Source organism: Salmo salar, chromosome ssa05, assembly GCF_905237065.1.
Source record: "Salmo salar chromosome ssa05, Ssal_v3.1, whole genome shotgun sequence".
Lineage (NCBI taxonomy): Eukaryota > Metazoa > Chordata > Actinopteri > Salmoniformes > Salmonidae > Salmo > Salmo salar.
This window is the reverse complement of record NC_059446.1, coordinates 249,183-263,040: the sequence shown is the minus strand read 5'-3', so window position 1 is coordinate 263,040 and position 13,858 is coordinate 249,183. Positions and strand designations below refer to the sequence as shown.

At 45.4% G+C, this 13,858-nt stretch overlaps 1 protein-coding gene across 1 annotated transcript in view; it reads right to left on the bottom strand.

Moving 5' to 3' along the window:
* Positions 1-6,228: 6,228 nt before the first annotated feature.
* Positions 6,229-13,858, bottom strand: part of gpr174 (G protein-coupled receptor 174) — a 30,839-nt gene continuing 23,209 nt past the window's right edge. The window contains exons 2-3 of the mRNA XM_014198435.2: positions 11,412-11,937; positions 6,229-9,218 (exon numbers count right to left, since the gene is read on the bottom strand). Coding sequence (XP_014053910.2) covers positions 8,640-9,218; positions 11,412-11,618 — 786 coding nt within the window. The 5' untranslated portion in view covers positions 11,619-11,937 and the 3' untranslated portion in view covers positions 6,229-8,639. The remainder of the gene's footprint in view (positions 9,219-11,411; positions 11,938-13,858) is intronic.

The window sequence follows — 13,858 nt, the reverse complement described above, 5'->3', positions numbered from 1 at the left end:
GTCTGTAGTCATTTAGGCAGGTTACCTTAGTGTTCTTGGGCACAGGGACTCTGGTGGTCTGCTTGAAACATGTTGGTATTACAGACTCGGACAGGGAGAGGTTGGAAATGTCAGTGAAGACATTTGCTAGTTGGTCAGCGCATGCTCGCAGTACACGTCCTGGTAATCCGTCTGGCCCTGCGGCCTTGTGTATGTTAACCTGTTTAAAGGTAAACATTCACAAGGAGGTTGGTATGCATTAAGAAAAGTAGGCCAGTTGCCATAGCAATTCATGTAGTATCCTCAGCATTATGCCTTTTCTACATCTGCCTTTCAGTAAGCAGGAAAGGAGGTTTGGGAATTATACCCACATCAATAAAAAGTATGATATTAACTTCACCTTCACCCAGCCCTATCCAGACCACTCACCCAGTCCAGTCACTCAGCCCTATCCAGTCCAGTCACTCAGCCCTATCCAGTCCAGTCACTCAGCCCTATCCAGTCCTGTCACTCAGCCCTATCCAGTCCAGTCACTCAGCCCTATCCAGTCCAGTCACTCAGCCCTATCCAGTCCAGTCACTCAGCCCTATCCAGTCCTGTCACTCAGCCCTATCCAGTCCAGTCACTCAGCCCTATCCAGTCCAGTCACTCAGCCCTATCCAGTCCAGTCACTCAGCCCTATCCAGTCCTGTCACTCAGCCCTATCCAGACCAGTCACTCAGCCCTATCCAGTCCTGTCACTCAGCCCTATCCAGTCCAGTCACTCAGCCCTATCCAGTCCTGTCACTCAGCCCTATCCAGTCCTGTCACTCAGCCCTATCCAGACCATTCACTCAGCCCTATCCAGTCCTGTCACTCAGCCCTATCCAGTCCAGTCACTCAGCCCTACCCAGTCCAGTCACTCAGCCCTATCCAGTCCTGTCACTCAGCCCTATCCAGTCCAGTCACTCAGCCCTATCCAGTCCAGTCACTCAGCCCTATCCAGTCCTGTCACTCAGCCCTATCCAGTCCAGTCACTCAGCCCTATCCAGTCCTGTCACTCAGCCCTATCCAGTCCTGTCACTCAGCCCTATCCAGTCCAGTCACTCAGCCCTATCCAGACCATTCACTCAGCCCAGAATATCTATTGGCTGAGGTACCTGTATGATCTTCTTTATGATCTGTTCATTTTCCATGCTGTTTCCTGGGGCATATTCTGACCCCCCACACACACAATATCAGAATTGTGTGAAGTGTAACTGGATATTGTTGTATTGAATGTGTAAGAAATAGCTATGCAAAGGATCAAATACTAATTACACTAATTGCAGCTCTTTATTAGCCTACACAGTCAATAAGCACCAGCCAGACAGAAGATCTAGCAAAGTTAGATACAGAAAGTAATGTAGAAATCGTACCTTTCTGCTGCAGGTTTTTTTAATTCATAATTTTTTTTTACCTTGGTTTAAATTTGCAAGTCAGTTAAGAGCAAATTTTTATTTACAATGATGGCCTAGGAACAGTGGGTTAACTGCCTTGTTCACGGGCAGAACGAGAGATTTTTACCTTGTTAGGTCGGGGATTCCTCTGGCCGTGCCACATTCATCTTGTAGCAGGTTGAGGGACTAACGTTAGCTTGCTTCCACTAGCTAGCTACTACTAGCTAGCATGAGGGACTAAATTAATTTCACTAGCTAGAATGACTATAGACAGTAGCCAGGCAAGGCTATGTAGCTAGTCAGTTAGCCAGCTTGCTAGCTAGTCAGCAATAACTTTAGCAGGCTAATGCTAGCTAGCCAGGTGGTGCAAGCCAACTTTATTCATTTGTTGGTTAGGGTTAGGCCCAATTTGGAAACCATAAACGAGAAAATGAGTTTAACCAATTTTAGTTACGATTTTCAACTATAAAAATTATAAAACTATTAATTTCTTTGTTTGGCCTTGTCAAGATGAAAGGAAATTGGAATTCTCCATGAACACATTAACTGTTAGTGAGTTAGACACTGTAGTTAGATACTGTAGTTAGATACTGTAGTTAGATAATGTAGTTAGACACTGTAGTTAGACACTGTAGTTAGATACTGTAGTTAGATACTGTAGTCAGGATTAGTGTGTTAGATACTGTAGTTAGGGTTAGTGTGTTAGATACTGTAGTTAGATACTGTAGTTAGATACTGTAGTCAGGGTTAGTGTGTTAGATACTGTAGTTAGGGTTAGTGTGTTAGATACTGTAGTTAGATACTGTAGTTAGATACTGTAGTCAGGGTTAGTGAGTTAGACACTAGTTAGATACTGTAGTTAGATACTGTAGTTAGATACTGTAGTTCGATACTGTAGTTAGGGTTAGTGAGTTAGACACTAGTTAGATACTGTAGTTAGATACTGTAGTTCGATACTGTAGTTAGGGTTAGTGTGTTAGACACTGAAGTTAGATACTGTAGTCAGGGTTAGTGAGTTAGACACTAGTTAGATACTGTAGTTAGATACTGTAGTTAGATACTGTAGTTAGGGTTAATGTGTTAGATACTGTAGTTAGATTCTGTAGTCAGGGTTAGTGTGTTAGATACTGTAGTTAGGGTTAGTGTGTTAGATACTGTAGTTAGATACTGTAGTTAGATACTGTAGTCAGGGTTAGTGTGTTAGACACTAGTTAGATACTGTAGTTAGGATTAGTGTGTTAGATACTGTAGTTAGATACTGTAGTTAGATACTGTAGTTAGGGTTAGTGTGTTAGATACTGTAGTTAGATACTGTAGTCAGGGTTAGTGTGTTAGATACTGTAGTTAGATACTGTAGTCAGGGTTAGCGTGTTAGATACTGTAGTTAGATACTGTAGTTAGATACTGAAGAGAGGGTTAGCGTGTTAGATACTGTAGTTAGATACTGTAGTTAGATTCTGTAGTCAGGGTTAGTGTGTTAGATACTGTAGTTAGGGTTAGTGTGTTAGATACTGTAGTTAGATACTGTAGTTAGATACTGTAGTCAGGGTTAGTGTGTTAGACACTAGTTAGATACTGTAGTTAGGATTAGTGTGTTAGATACTGTAGTTAGATACTGTAGTTAGATACTGTAGTTAGGGTTAGTGTGTTAGATACTGTAGTTAGATACTGTAGTCAGGGTTAGTGTGTTAGATACTGTAGTTAGATACTGTAGTCAGGGTTAGCGTGTTAGATACTGTAGTTAGATACTGTAGTTAGATACTGAAGAGAGGGTTAGCGTGTTAGATACTGTAGTTAGATACTGTAGTTAGATACTGAAGAGAGGGTTAGCGTGTTAGATACTGTAGTTAGATACTGTAGTTAGATACTGAAGAGAGGGTTAGCGTGTTAGATACTGTAGTTAGATACTGTAGTTAGATACTGAAGAGAGGGTTAGCGTGTTAGATACTGTAGTTAGATACTGTAGTTAGGGTTAATGTGTTAGATACTGTAGTTAGGGTTAATGTGTTAGATACTGTAGTTAGATACTGTAGTTAGATACTGTAGTCAGGGTTAGTGTGTTAGATATTGTAGTTAGATACTGTAGTCAGGGTTAGTGTGTTAGATACTGTAGTTAGATACTGTAGTTAGGGTTAGTGTGTTAGATACTGTAGTTAGATACTGTAGTTAGATACTGTAGTTAGATACTGTAGTTAGGGTTAATGTGTTAGATACTGTAGTTAGATTCTGTAGTCAGGGTTAGTGTGTTAGATACTGTAGTTAGGGTTAGTGTGTTAGATACTGTAGTTAGATACTGTAGTCAGGGTTAGTGTGTTAGATACTGTAGTTAGATACTGTAGTCAGGGTTAGTGTGTTAGACACTGTAGTTAGATACTGTAGTTAGATACTGAAGAGAGGGTTAGCGTGTTAGATACTGAAGTCAGGGTCAGACAGGTTCTGAAGTTAGTTTAGACTGAGATACGAACGTTACATTAGACTGAGGTAAGCTGTAGTTTTTACGACGATAACAGCAGCAGCAACAGGAAACCACAGCTAGCTAGTTTGCCAGTTTGACATTTCTCTACACCTACACCAAACAGAAGGTTTACAGACATTCACTGCATTCGGAAAGTGTTTAGACCCCTTGACTTTTTCCGCATTTATTACGTTACAACATTTTTCCCCTGATCAATCTACACACAATACCCCATAATGACAAAGAAAAAACTGGTTTTTAGAAAATTTTGCAAATATATACAAAAACTGGATATATCATATTTACATATGTTTTCAGACCCTTTACTCAGTACTTTGTTGAAGCACTTTTGGCAGCTATTTCAGCATCAAGTCTTTTTGGATATGACGCTATAATCTTGGCACACCTGTATTTGGGGAGTTTCTCCCCATTCTTCTCTGCAGATCCTCTCAAGCTATGTCAGGTTGGATGGGGAGCTTCGCTGCACAGCTATTTTCAGGTCTCTCCAGAGATGTTCGATCGAGTTGAAGTCCAGGCTCTGGCTGGGCCACTCAAGGACATTCAGAGACTTGTCCTGTTGGATGGTGAACCTTTGCCCCAGTCTGAGGTCCTGAGCACTCTGGAGCAGGTTTTCTTCAAAGATCTGTCACCACCATGCTGGTGCCTGGTTTCGTCCAGACTTGACACTTGGCATTCCCCTGATTGGTCAGTTTAGCCGGGCGGTCAGCTCTAGGAAGAGTCTTGGTGGTTCCAAACCTTTTCCATTTAAGAATGAAGGTGGCCACTGTGTTCTTGGCGTTCTAAAATGCTGCAGAAATGTTTTGGCATCTTTCCCCCGGTCTGTGCCTCGACACAATCATGTCTCTGAGCTCTATGGACAATTCCTTCGATGTCATGGCTTGGTTTTTGCTCTGACATGCACTGTCAATTTTGGGACCTTATATAGAAAGGTGTGTGCATTTCCACATCATGCCCAGTCAATTGAATTTATCACATGTGGACTCCAATCAAGTTGTAGAAACAGCTCAATGATGATCACTGGAACCAGGATGCACCTGAGCTCAATTTCAAGTCTCATAGCAAAGGGTCTTAATACTTATGTAAAGAAAGTATTTCTGTTTTTTAATCTAAAACCTGTTTTCGCTTTGTCCTTATGGGGTATTGATGAGGAAATGTTTTAATTTAATACATTTTGGAACAAGGCTGTATCGTAACAAAATGTGGCGAAATTGAAGGGGTCTGAATACTTTCCGAATGCACTGTAGTCCTCAGTGTCTCTACAGAAAGCCTTTGACTTCTCATCACCGATAATCCACCCTGCTTTTATCTGGTTCACAGAGACTGAGACATCAGTAGGCAGAGACACCATGCAGAGACAGAAGTGCTAGATGTGACTGTGTTTTTCCGCTGACAGGTTTCAGTTTGCAAGGTCTTCCAGAGAACTATCACTTCATCTGGGTTTGTATGTTCCATCTGTAGGTGAGGTGGGTCATTTAAAGAGATGAAAGAGAAACGGATCGAATGTTTTTTTTTTTTATTAACCTCAGGCATTTCAGCACGTTCCAAAGTATTTACAGTTAAAGCATGGCTCTTCTTCGAGACTTAACAGTTAGCAAGCTTAATATTCACAGATTCATCTCTCCCCAGATTCAGCTGAACTTCAGTGTCCAGCAGATTTACATTGACATTTTAGTCATTCAGCAGACACTCTTATCCAGAGTAACTTACAGTTAGTGCATTCATCTGAAGATAGCTAGGTGGGACAACCACATATCACAGTCATACTAAGCAGATTATTCCTCAATAATGTAGATATTAGCAAAGTCAGTGTTATTTGGGGGGGAGTAAAACTTGTGAGTGTTAGTTCACGAAAGGCTATTTTAATTTGGGGGGGGGGTGTAGGATTATTTAAGGTACTCTTGGAAGAGGTAGGGTTTCAGATGTGCAGGGAAGATGGGCAGGGACTCTGCTATCCTAGCTTCAGGGGGGAGATGGACAGGGACTCTGCTGTCCTAGCTTCAGGGGGAAGATGGACAGGGACTCTGCTGTCCTGGCTTCAGGGGGGAGATGGACAGGGACTCTGCTGTCCTGGCTTCAGGGGGGAAGATGGGCAGGGACTCTGCTGTCCTAGCTTCAGGGGGAAGATGGACAGGGACTCTGCTGTCCTGGCTTCAGGGGGGAGATGGACAGGGACTCTGCTGTCCTGGCTTCAGGGGGGAAGATGGGCAGGGACTCTGCTGTCCTAGCTTCAGGGGGGAAGATGGACAGGGACTCTGCTGTCCTAGCTTCAGGGGGGAAGATGGACAGGGACTCTGCTGTCCTAGCTTCAGGGGGGAAGATGGACAGGGACTCTGCTGTCCTAGCTTCAGGGGGAAGCGGGGGGGGGGGCTGAGTGACTTGGTCTATAGAGAGAAGAGGAGAGGGCCTAGAACGAGCCCTGGGGACACCAGTAGTGAGAGCACGTGGTGCAGACACAGAACCTCTCCACATCACCTGGTAGGAGTGGCCTGCCAGGTAGGAAGCAATTCAATAGTGTACAAAGCCTGAGACGCCCATCCCTGCGAGGATTGAGAGGAGGTTCTGATGGTTCACGATAAGGCAGCGGATAGATCTAGGAGGATGAGAACCGAGAGAACTTGGAAGTGTGGAGAGCCTCCGTGACACAGAGGAGAGCAGTCTTGGTTGAGTGACCTGTCTTGAAGCCTGACTGGTTAGAATATTATTCTGAGAGAGATAGCGAGAGAGTTGGTTAGCGATAGCGTTTTGGAAAGAAAAGAAAGGGATACCGTTTTCTAGTTTTTGATGTTCGAGGGGTCAAGTGTTGGTTTCTTGAGGACGGGAGCGACTCTGCCATTCTGGAGTCAGAGGGGATGCAGCCAGTGGTCAGGGATGAGTTGATGAGGGAAGTGAGGAATGGGGGAAGGTCTCCAGAGATGGTCTGGAGAAGGGAGGAGGGGGTGGGGTTGAGCGGGTAGATTGTCGGGCGGACGGAAATCACTAGTCGCAGGATTTCATCTGGCGAGAAAGAGGTCAAGGCGTAGGGTAGTTCTGGGACCAGTGGACTCAATAGTGAATGAGGAGTGGATGTCGTCAACCTTCTGTTCAAAGTGGTTGACAAAGTCGCTTGCAGAGAGGGAGGAGGGAGGGGGAGGAGGATTAAGGAGAGGAAAATAGTTTCCTTGGGTTAGAGGCAGAATCTTGAATTTAGAGTGGTAGAAAGTGGCTTTAGCAGCAGATACAGAGGAACAGAAGGTAGAGAGGAGGGAGTGAAAGGATGATTTAGTAGTCCTCCATTTTCACTCAGCTGCCTGCAGCCCTGTTCTGTAAGCTCGTAATGAGTCACTTAGCCACGGAGCAGGAAGGGAAGCCCGAGCTGGCCGGTGGAAAGGACACAGTGAGAGTCATAGGATGCGGAAAGAGAGGAGAGTAGGGTCGAAGAGGCAGAATATGGAGACAGGAGGGAGAAGGATTTAGCAGAAGAGAGAGAAGATAGGATAGAAGAGGAGAGAGTAGTGGGAGAGAGAGAGAGAGAAGATTGCGACAGTGCATAACCATCTAGGTAGGGGCTGAGTGGTTATGTTTGGAGGAAAGGGAGAAAGAAAAGGAAATGGCGGTGAGCCATTGTCAAGAAATAAGGTTATCAAGGTGTCAAGCTCATTGAGGAACTCTCTAAGGGAACCTGGTGGGCGATAGATTAAAACAATGTTTAGCTTGAGTTGACAAGTGACAGTGACAGCATGGAATTCTAATGAGGAGATGGACAGGTGAGGGAGAAAGGAGAAAATCTTCCATTATGAGAAATGAGTAGCCCTGTGCCACTACGGTGAAGACCAGATGCTCTTGGACTATGAGAGAAAACGTAGTCAGATAAAGACAGGGCAACTGGAATAGCTGTGTTTTCTGGGGTGATCCATGTCTCCATCAGGGCCAAAAAGTCTATCTAGGGACTGAAGGGCAGCCTAGGCTGAGATGAACTCAGCGTTTTTGACCACAGACCGGCAGTTCCAAACGCAGTCCAGCAGATGTCCACATTCGGAGTAATAAACTGTCTTTAGTTCACAGTTGAAACTTTCTCCTTGTTCCCTTTGTCCTTGTTTCTCCTCTTCACCCATGACTTGCTGTCCACTGCAGAACAGGACAGTCTTGGGGTTAGAGATCAGGGTTCAGTCTTACAGACTCCAGCGGTACAGGACAGTCTTGGGACCAGGGTCAGGGTTAGAGGTCAGGGGTTAGAGGCAGGTCCTTCCCCCCACCACCACTAGTACAGGACATTCTTGGAGCCAGACTGAAGCTCTCAGGTATCGCTGGCCTGCTGAGGGATTATAGGTCAGGTTCAGGGGTTAGAGGCAGGTCCTTGCTCCCCCCATCACTAGTACAGGACATTCTTGGAGCCAGACTGAAGCTCTCAGGTATCGCTGGCCTGCTGAGGGGTTATAGGTCAGGTTCAGGGGTTAGAGGCAGGTCCTTGCTCCCCCCACCACTAGTACAGGATAGTCTTGGAGCCAGACTGAAGCTCTCAGGTATTTCTGGCCTGCTGAATCTTCTCCTGAACTCATCTGTAGTAAAGTAATACATGAGAGGGTCCAGTCCTGAGTTGAGACTGGCGAGACAGAGGGTGACAGGATGGCAACGCAGCACCATCTCTCTGACCTCACAGCTCCCCAGGGCATCGGCCTTTGCCAGAAAGTCTAGCGGCATGGTGACATGGTATGGGGAGAAGCAGAGCAGGAACACCCCGGCACAGCTCAACACCATCCTCAACGCCCTCTTCTTCTCCCCGTGGTCCTTCACCCCTCCCCCCTCCCCCTCCCCCTGTGGACTCGCAGGCTGCCGGCTGACAGACAGGCACAGGTCAGAACTAGGATCAGAGGGAGGATGAAGCCAACCAGCTCCGCCCCTACCATCAGAGCCCAGCCGGCCGCAGGGCTGACATCACGCATGGGGAGCTCCGAAAAACACACCGCCGCCGGGATGGAGGTAGGTGTAGGGGTTGGGGAAGAGGTGGGGGCTGGGGCATATGAGCTAGGACTGGAGGCATAGGGGTTAGGGGTAAGGTCATAGGGGGCAGTGTGAGTGTAGAGGTCAGGGGTCAGGCTGGTGATTCGGAGCAGAGGGAAAGGCAGACAGCCGAGACAGACCAGCAGCCAGCCAGCGGCACATACACACATGTCCCCTCGTCGTCTGTTGGAACGGTACCTCAGTGGGTGCATGATGAGCTCACAGCGCCGTACACTCACACACACCAGGAAGAATATAGAGGCGTACATGTTGACGTATTTCAGGTAGAAACACAACATGCAGAGAGGCCGGCCGAATGGCCAGGTATGGTTCAGGTAGTAGTAGATACGGAGAGGTAGGGAGAGGACCTGGAGGAGACAGAACATACAGGTAGTTAAATATATATTTATATATATCCAACAGGTATTAAAATGTACAGGTTAGGAGAGGTTAAAACAGGTGAGGTTCAGGTAGATACGGAGAGGAACATACACCTCTACGCCTGACGTCAGGTGCGTCTATATAGGGATTGGATGAAGCTCGGTGTCCCTGTTATCATTTCTAAGCCAATATGACACCAATCTCTATGAAAATGTGCTAGTCAATTGGAGGTATACAACACACCAGATTTTTTAACAGGGTGGTTATTTAGTTTTAAGATTATTTCTTACGTCTACCTAAATCAAATTCTAGACGTTGAATTAAAACGAGACTATAGCGTCCATAAAGTGACCATTGGATTTAAAAAATGCAAGGTTTTGACTCAATTTGTAGGCGCAATAGTTTTTATTAAATGTATAATTTATCGCTGTCATGTGAACATTTACGTCCATTGAGAAACAACGATGTGCTACATTTTCTTTTGGGACAAAGCTCAGAGTTCTAACAGCGGGTAGGTTGCTCGTTAACAACACAGCTGCTTGCACCAGGCTGCCAGTCAGAAGAAGTTTATGCGAACAAACCTAGGCTACTGTAGACAGCTAGCGAAATGGTGGTATTCAAGCTGAGGTTAATCAATAAATGCATACAGATATTTTGATTGGCTAGGTAGCTGGCTAACATTAGTTTGATTGTACAAAGATAAGCAGCTAGCCTCTGTAGCTAGCTAGCTAACACCAGTCAGCTAACGAACAGGCAAAGAAAGGTAGCTAGCTATATTTGTTTATGGACGGTTTGTTACACATATAACTTCAGAAACTAGGTAGCTAGAGCCAGCTTAAGCTAGCTAACAATAGTTAGTTTACATCTACATGCCAGTCCTACAGTTTTCCACAAAACATACAGTGAGGGAAAAAAGTATTTGATCCCCTGCTGATTTTGTATGTGTGCCCACTGACAAAGAAATGATCAGTCTATAATTTCAATGGTAGGTTTATTTGAACAGTGAGAGACAGAATAACAACAAAAAAATCCTGAAAAACGCATGTCAAACATCTTATGAATTGATTAGCATTTTAATGAGGGAAATAAGTATTTGACAGCACTAACCAGAATAGAAAGAGGAGTGGGAGGCCCTGGTGCACATCTGAACAAGAGGACAAGTACATTAGAGTGTCTAGTTTGAGAAACAGACACCTCACAAGTCCTCAACTGGCAGCTTCATTAAATAGTTCCCGCAAAACACTAGTCTCAACGTCAACAGTGAAGAGGTGACTCCAGGATGCTGGCCTTCTAGGCAGAGTTCCTCTGTCCAGTGTCTGTGTTCTTTTGCCCATCTTAATATTTTCTTTTTATTGGCCAGTCTGAGATATGGCTTTTTCTTTGCAACTCTGCCTAGAAGGCCAGCATCCCGGGGTTCGTCTCTTCACTGTTGACGTTGAGACTGGTGTTTTGCGGGTACTGTTTAATGAAGCTGCCAGTTGACGACTTGTGAGGTGTCTGTTTCTCAAACTAGACACTCTAATGTACTTGTCCTCTTGCTCAGTTGTGCACCGGGGCCTCACACTCCTCTTTCTATTCTGGTTAGAGCCAGTTTGCGCTCTTCTATGAAGGGAGTAGTACACAGCGTTGTACGAGATCTTCAGTTTCTTGGCAATTTCTCGCATGGAATAGCCTTCATTTCTCAGAACAAGAATAGACTGACGAGTTTCAGAAGAAAGTTCTTTGTTACTGGCCATTTTGAGCCTGTAATCGAACCCACAAATGCTGATGCTCCAGATACTCAACTAATCTAAAGAAGGCCAGTTGTATTGCTTCTTTAATCAGGACAACAGTTTTCAGCTGTGATAACATAATTGCAAAAGGGTTTTCTAATGATCAATTAGCCTTTTAAATGATGAACTTGGATTAGCTAACACAACGTGCCATTGGAACACAGGAGTGATGGTTGCTGATAATGGGCCTCTGTACGCCTATGTAGATATTCCATTAAAAATCAGCCGTTTCCAGCTACAATAGTAATTTACAACATTAACAATGTCTACACTGTATTTCCGATCAAGTTGATGTTATTTTAATGGACAAAATGTTTTGCTTTTCTTTCAAAGACAAGGACATTTCTAAGTGACCCCAAACGTTTCAATGGTAGTGTATATATGATGATGTGTATATCTTAAAGTTACCTGCAAGAGATCAGCTACAGCCAGGTTCATCATGAACACCACTCCTCTCTTGGTCTCCCTGACGTATGCCTGGAACACCCAAAGAGCCAGGACATTACCCAGAAGGCCCGGGGCCAAGATGACGCTGTAGACAACTGCGTAAACATGATGTTGGTAGCGCCGCAGGTCGTCAACGCTACTACCACAGCTTTGATTGGACAGGCTCATCTTAACCCTGCCCACCGGGAACCGCCACTGGTCAGGATGTGTGTTAGTCGCCTGGCTGGCCAATGCTGAGGCTTGTTCAGAGCAGAGGAGGTCTCAGTGTGGTCAGGCTTCTGAGTGCAGGTATATTTATATGTCCAGGAGTATTCAGGTCTGTGCGTCCATTCAAGTCTGCCCAGGTGTGTCCACAATGTTCTTCATGGCTGTAGGTATATAGTCTGACCATCTCAGATCACCCTGAGCAGCACTAACAAACCAAAAGCAGGGTCGGTCCGTGTGTGACTGTCCTCTTCTCTCATTCCAAGTCTCAGTATTAGGGCCCCTGTAAGACAGACAGTAAAGTAAAGGTAGTCAGTAATTGTCTGGGTCCCTGGCTAGTAACCAACTAGCACAGAGATATACAATGTTAAATATAGGTGTTTTCAGAGGAAAATATCAGAAGAGAATGCAGGCGCTATGAGACAACTTCACACAGCCAAACCTCAACCTCACAACAAGTACAGTAGGACAGTGTTTGTCCCCAAATCACAACAAGTACAGTAGGACAGTGTTTGTCCCCACCTCACATCAAGTACAGTAGGACAGTGTTTGTCCCCACCTCACAACAAGTACAGTAGGACAGTGTTTGTCCCCACCTCACATCAAGTACAGTAGGACAGTCTTTGTCCCCACCTCACATCAAGTACAGTAGGACAGTGTTTGTCCCCAAATCACAACAAGTACAGTAGGACAGTGTTTGTCCCCACCTCACATCAAGTACAGTAGGACAGTGTTTGTCCCCACCTCACATCAAGTACAGTAGGACAGTGTTTGTCCCCACCTCACATCAAGTACAGTAGGACAGTGTTTGTCCCCACCTCACAACAAGTACAGTAGGACAGTGTTTGTCCCCACCTCACATCAAGTACAGTAGGACAGTGTTTGTCCCCACCTCACATCAAGTACAGTAGGACAGTGTTTGTCCCCACCTCACAACAAGTACAGTAGGACAGTGTTTGTCCCCACCTCACAACAAGTACAGTAGGACAGTGTTTGTCCCCACCTCACAACAAGTACAGTAGGACAGTGTTTGTCCCCACCTCACAACAAGTACAGTAGGACAGTGTTTGTCCCCACCTCACATCAAGTACAGTAGGACAGTGTTTGTCCCCACCTCACAACAAGTACAGTAGGACAGTGTTTGTCCCCACCTCACAACAAGTACAGTAGGACAGTGTTTGTCCCCACCTCACATCAAGTACAGTAGGACAGTGTTTGTCCCCACCTCACAACAAGTACAGTAGGACAGTGTTTGTCCCCAAATCACAACAAGTACAGCAGGACAGTGTTTGTCCCCAAATCACCACAAATACAGTAGGACAGTGTTTGTCCCCAACCTCACAACTTGGACAGTAGGACAGTGTTTGTCCCCACCTCACAACAAGTAAAGTAGGACAGTGTTTGTCCCCACCTCACATCAAGTACAGTAGGACAGTGTTTGTCCCCAAATCACAACAAGTACAGTAGGACAGTGTTTGTCCCCACCTCACATCAAGTACAGTAGGACAGTGTTTGTCCCCACCTCACATCAAGTACAGTAGGACAGTCTTTGTCCCCACCTCACAACAAGTACAGTAGGACAGTGTTTGTCCCCACCTCACATCAAGTACAGTAGGACAGTCTTTGTCCCCACCTCACAACAAGTACAGTAGGACAGTGTTTGTCCCCACCTCACATCAAGTACAGTAGGACAGTCTTTGTCCCCACCTCACAACAAGTACAGTAGGACAGTGTTTGTCCCCAAATCACCACAAGTACAGTAGGACAGTGTTTGTCCCCACCTCACATCAAGTACAGTAGGACAGTCTTTGTCCCCACCTCACAACAAGTACAGTAGGACAGTGTTTGTCCCCACCTCACATCAAGTACAGTAGGACAGTCTTTGTCCCCACCTCACAACAAGTACAGTAGGACAGTGTTTGTCCCCACCTCACATCAAGTACAGTAGGACAGTCTTTGTCCCCACCTCACAACAAGTACAGTAGGACAGTGTTTGTCCCCACCTCACAACAAGTAAAGTAGGACAGTGTTTGTCCCCACCTCACATCAAGTACAGTAGGACAGTGTTTGTCCCCAAATCACCACAAGTACAGTAGGACAGTGTTTGTCCCCAAATCACCACAAGTACAGTAGGACAGTGTTTGTCCCCACCTCACATCAAGTACAGTAGGACAGTGTTTGTCCCCACCTCACAACAAGTACAG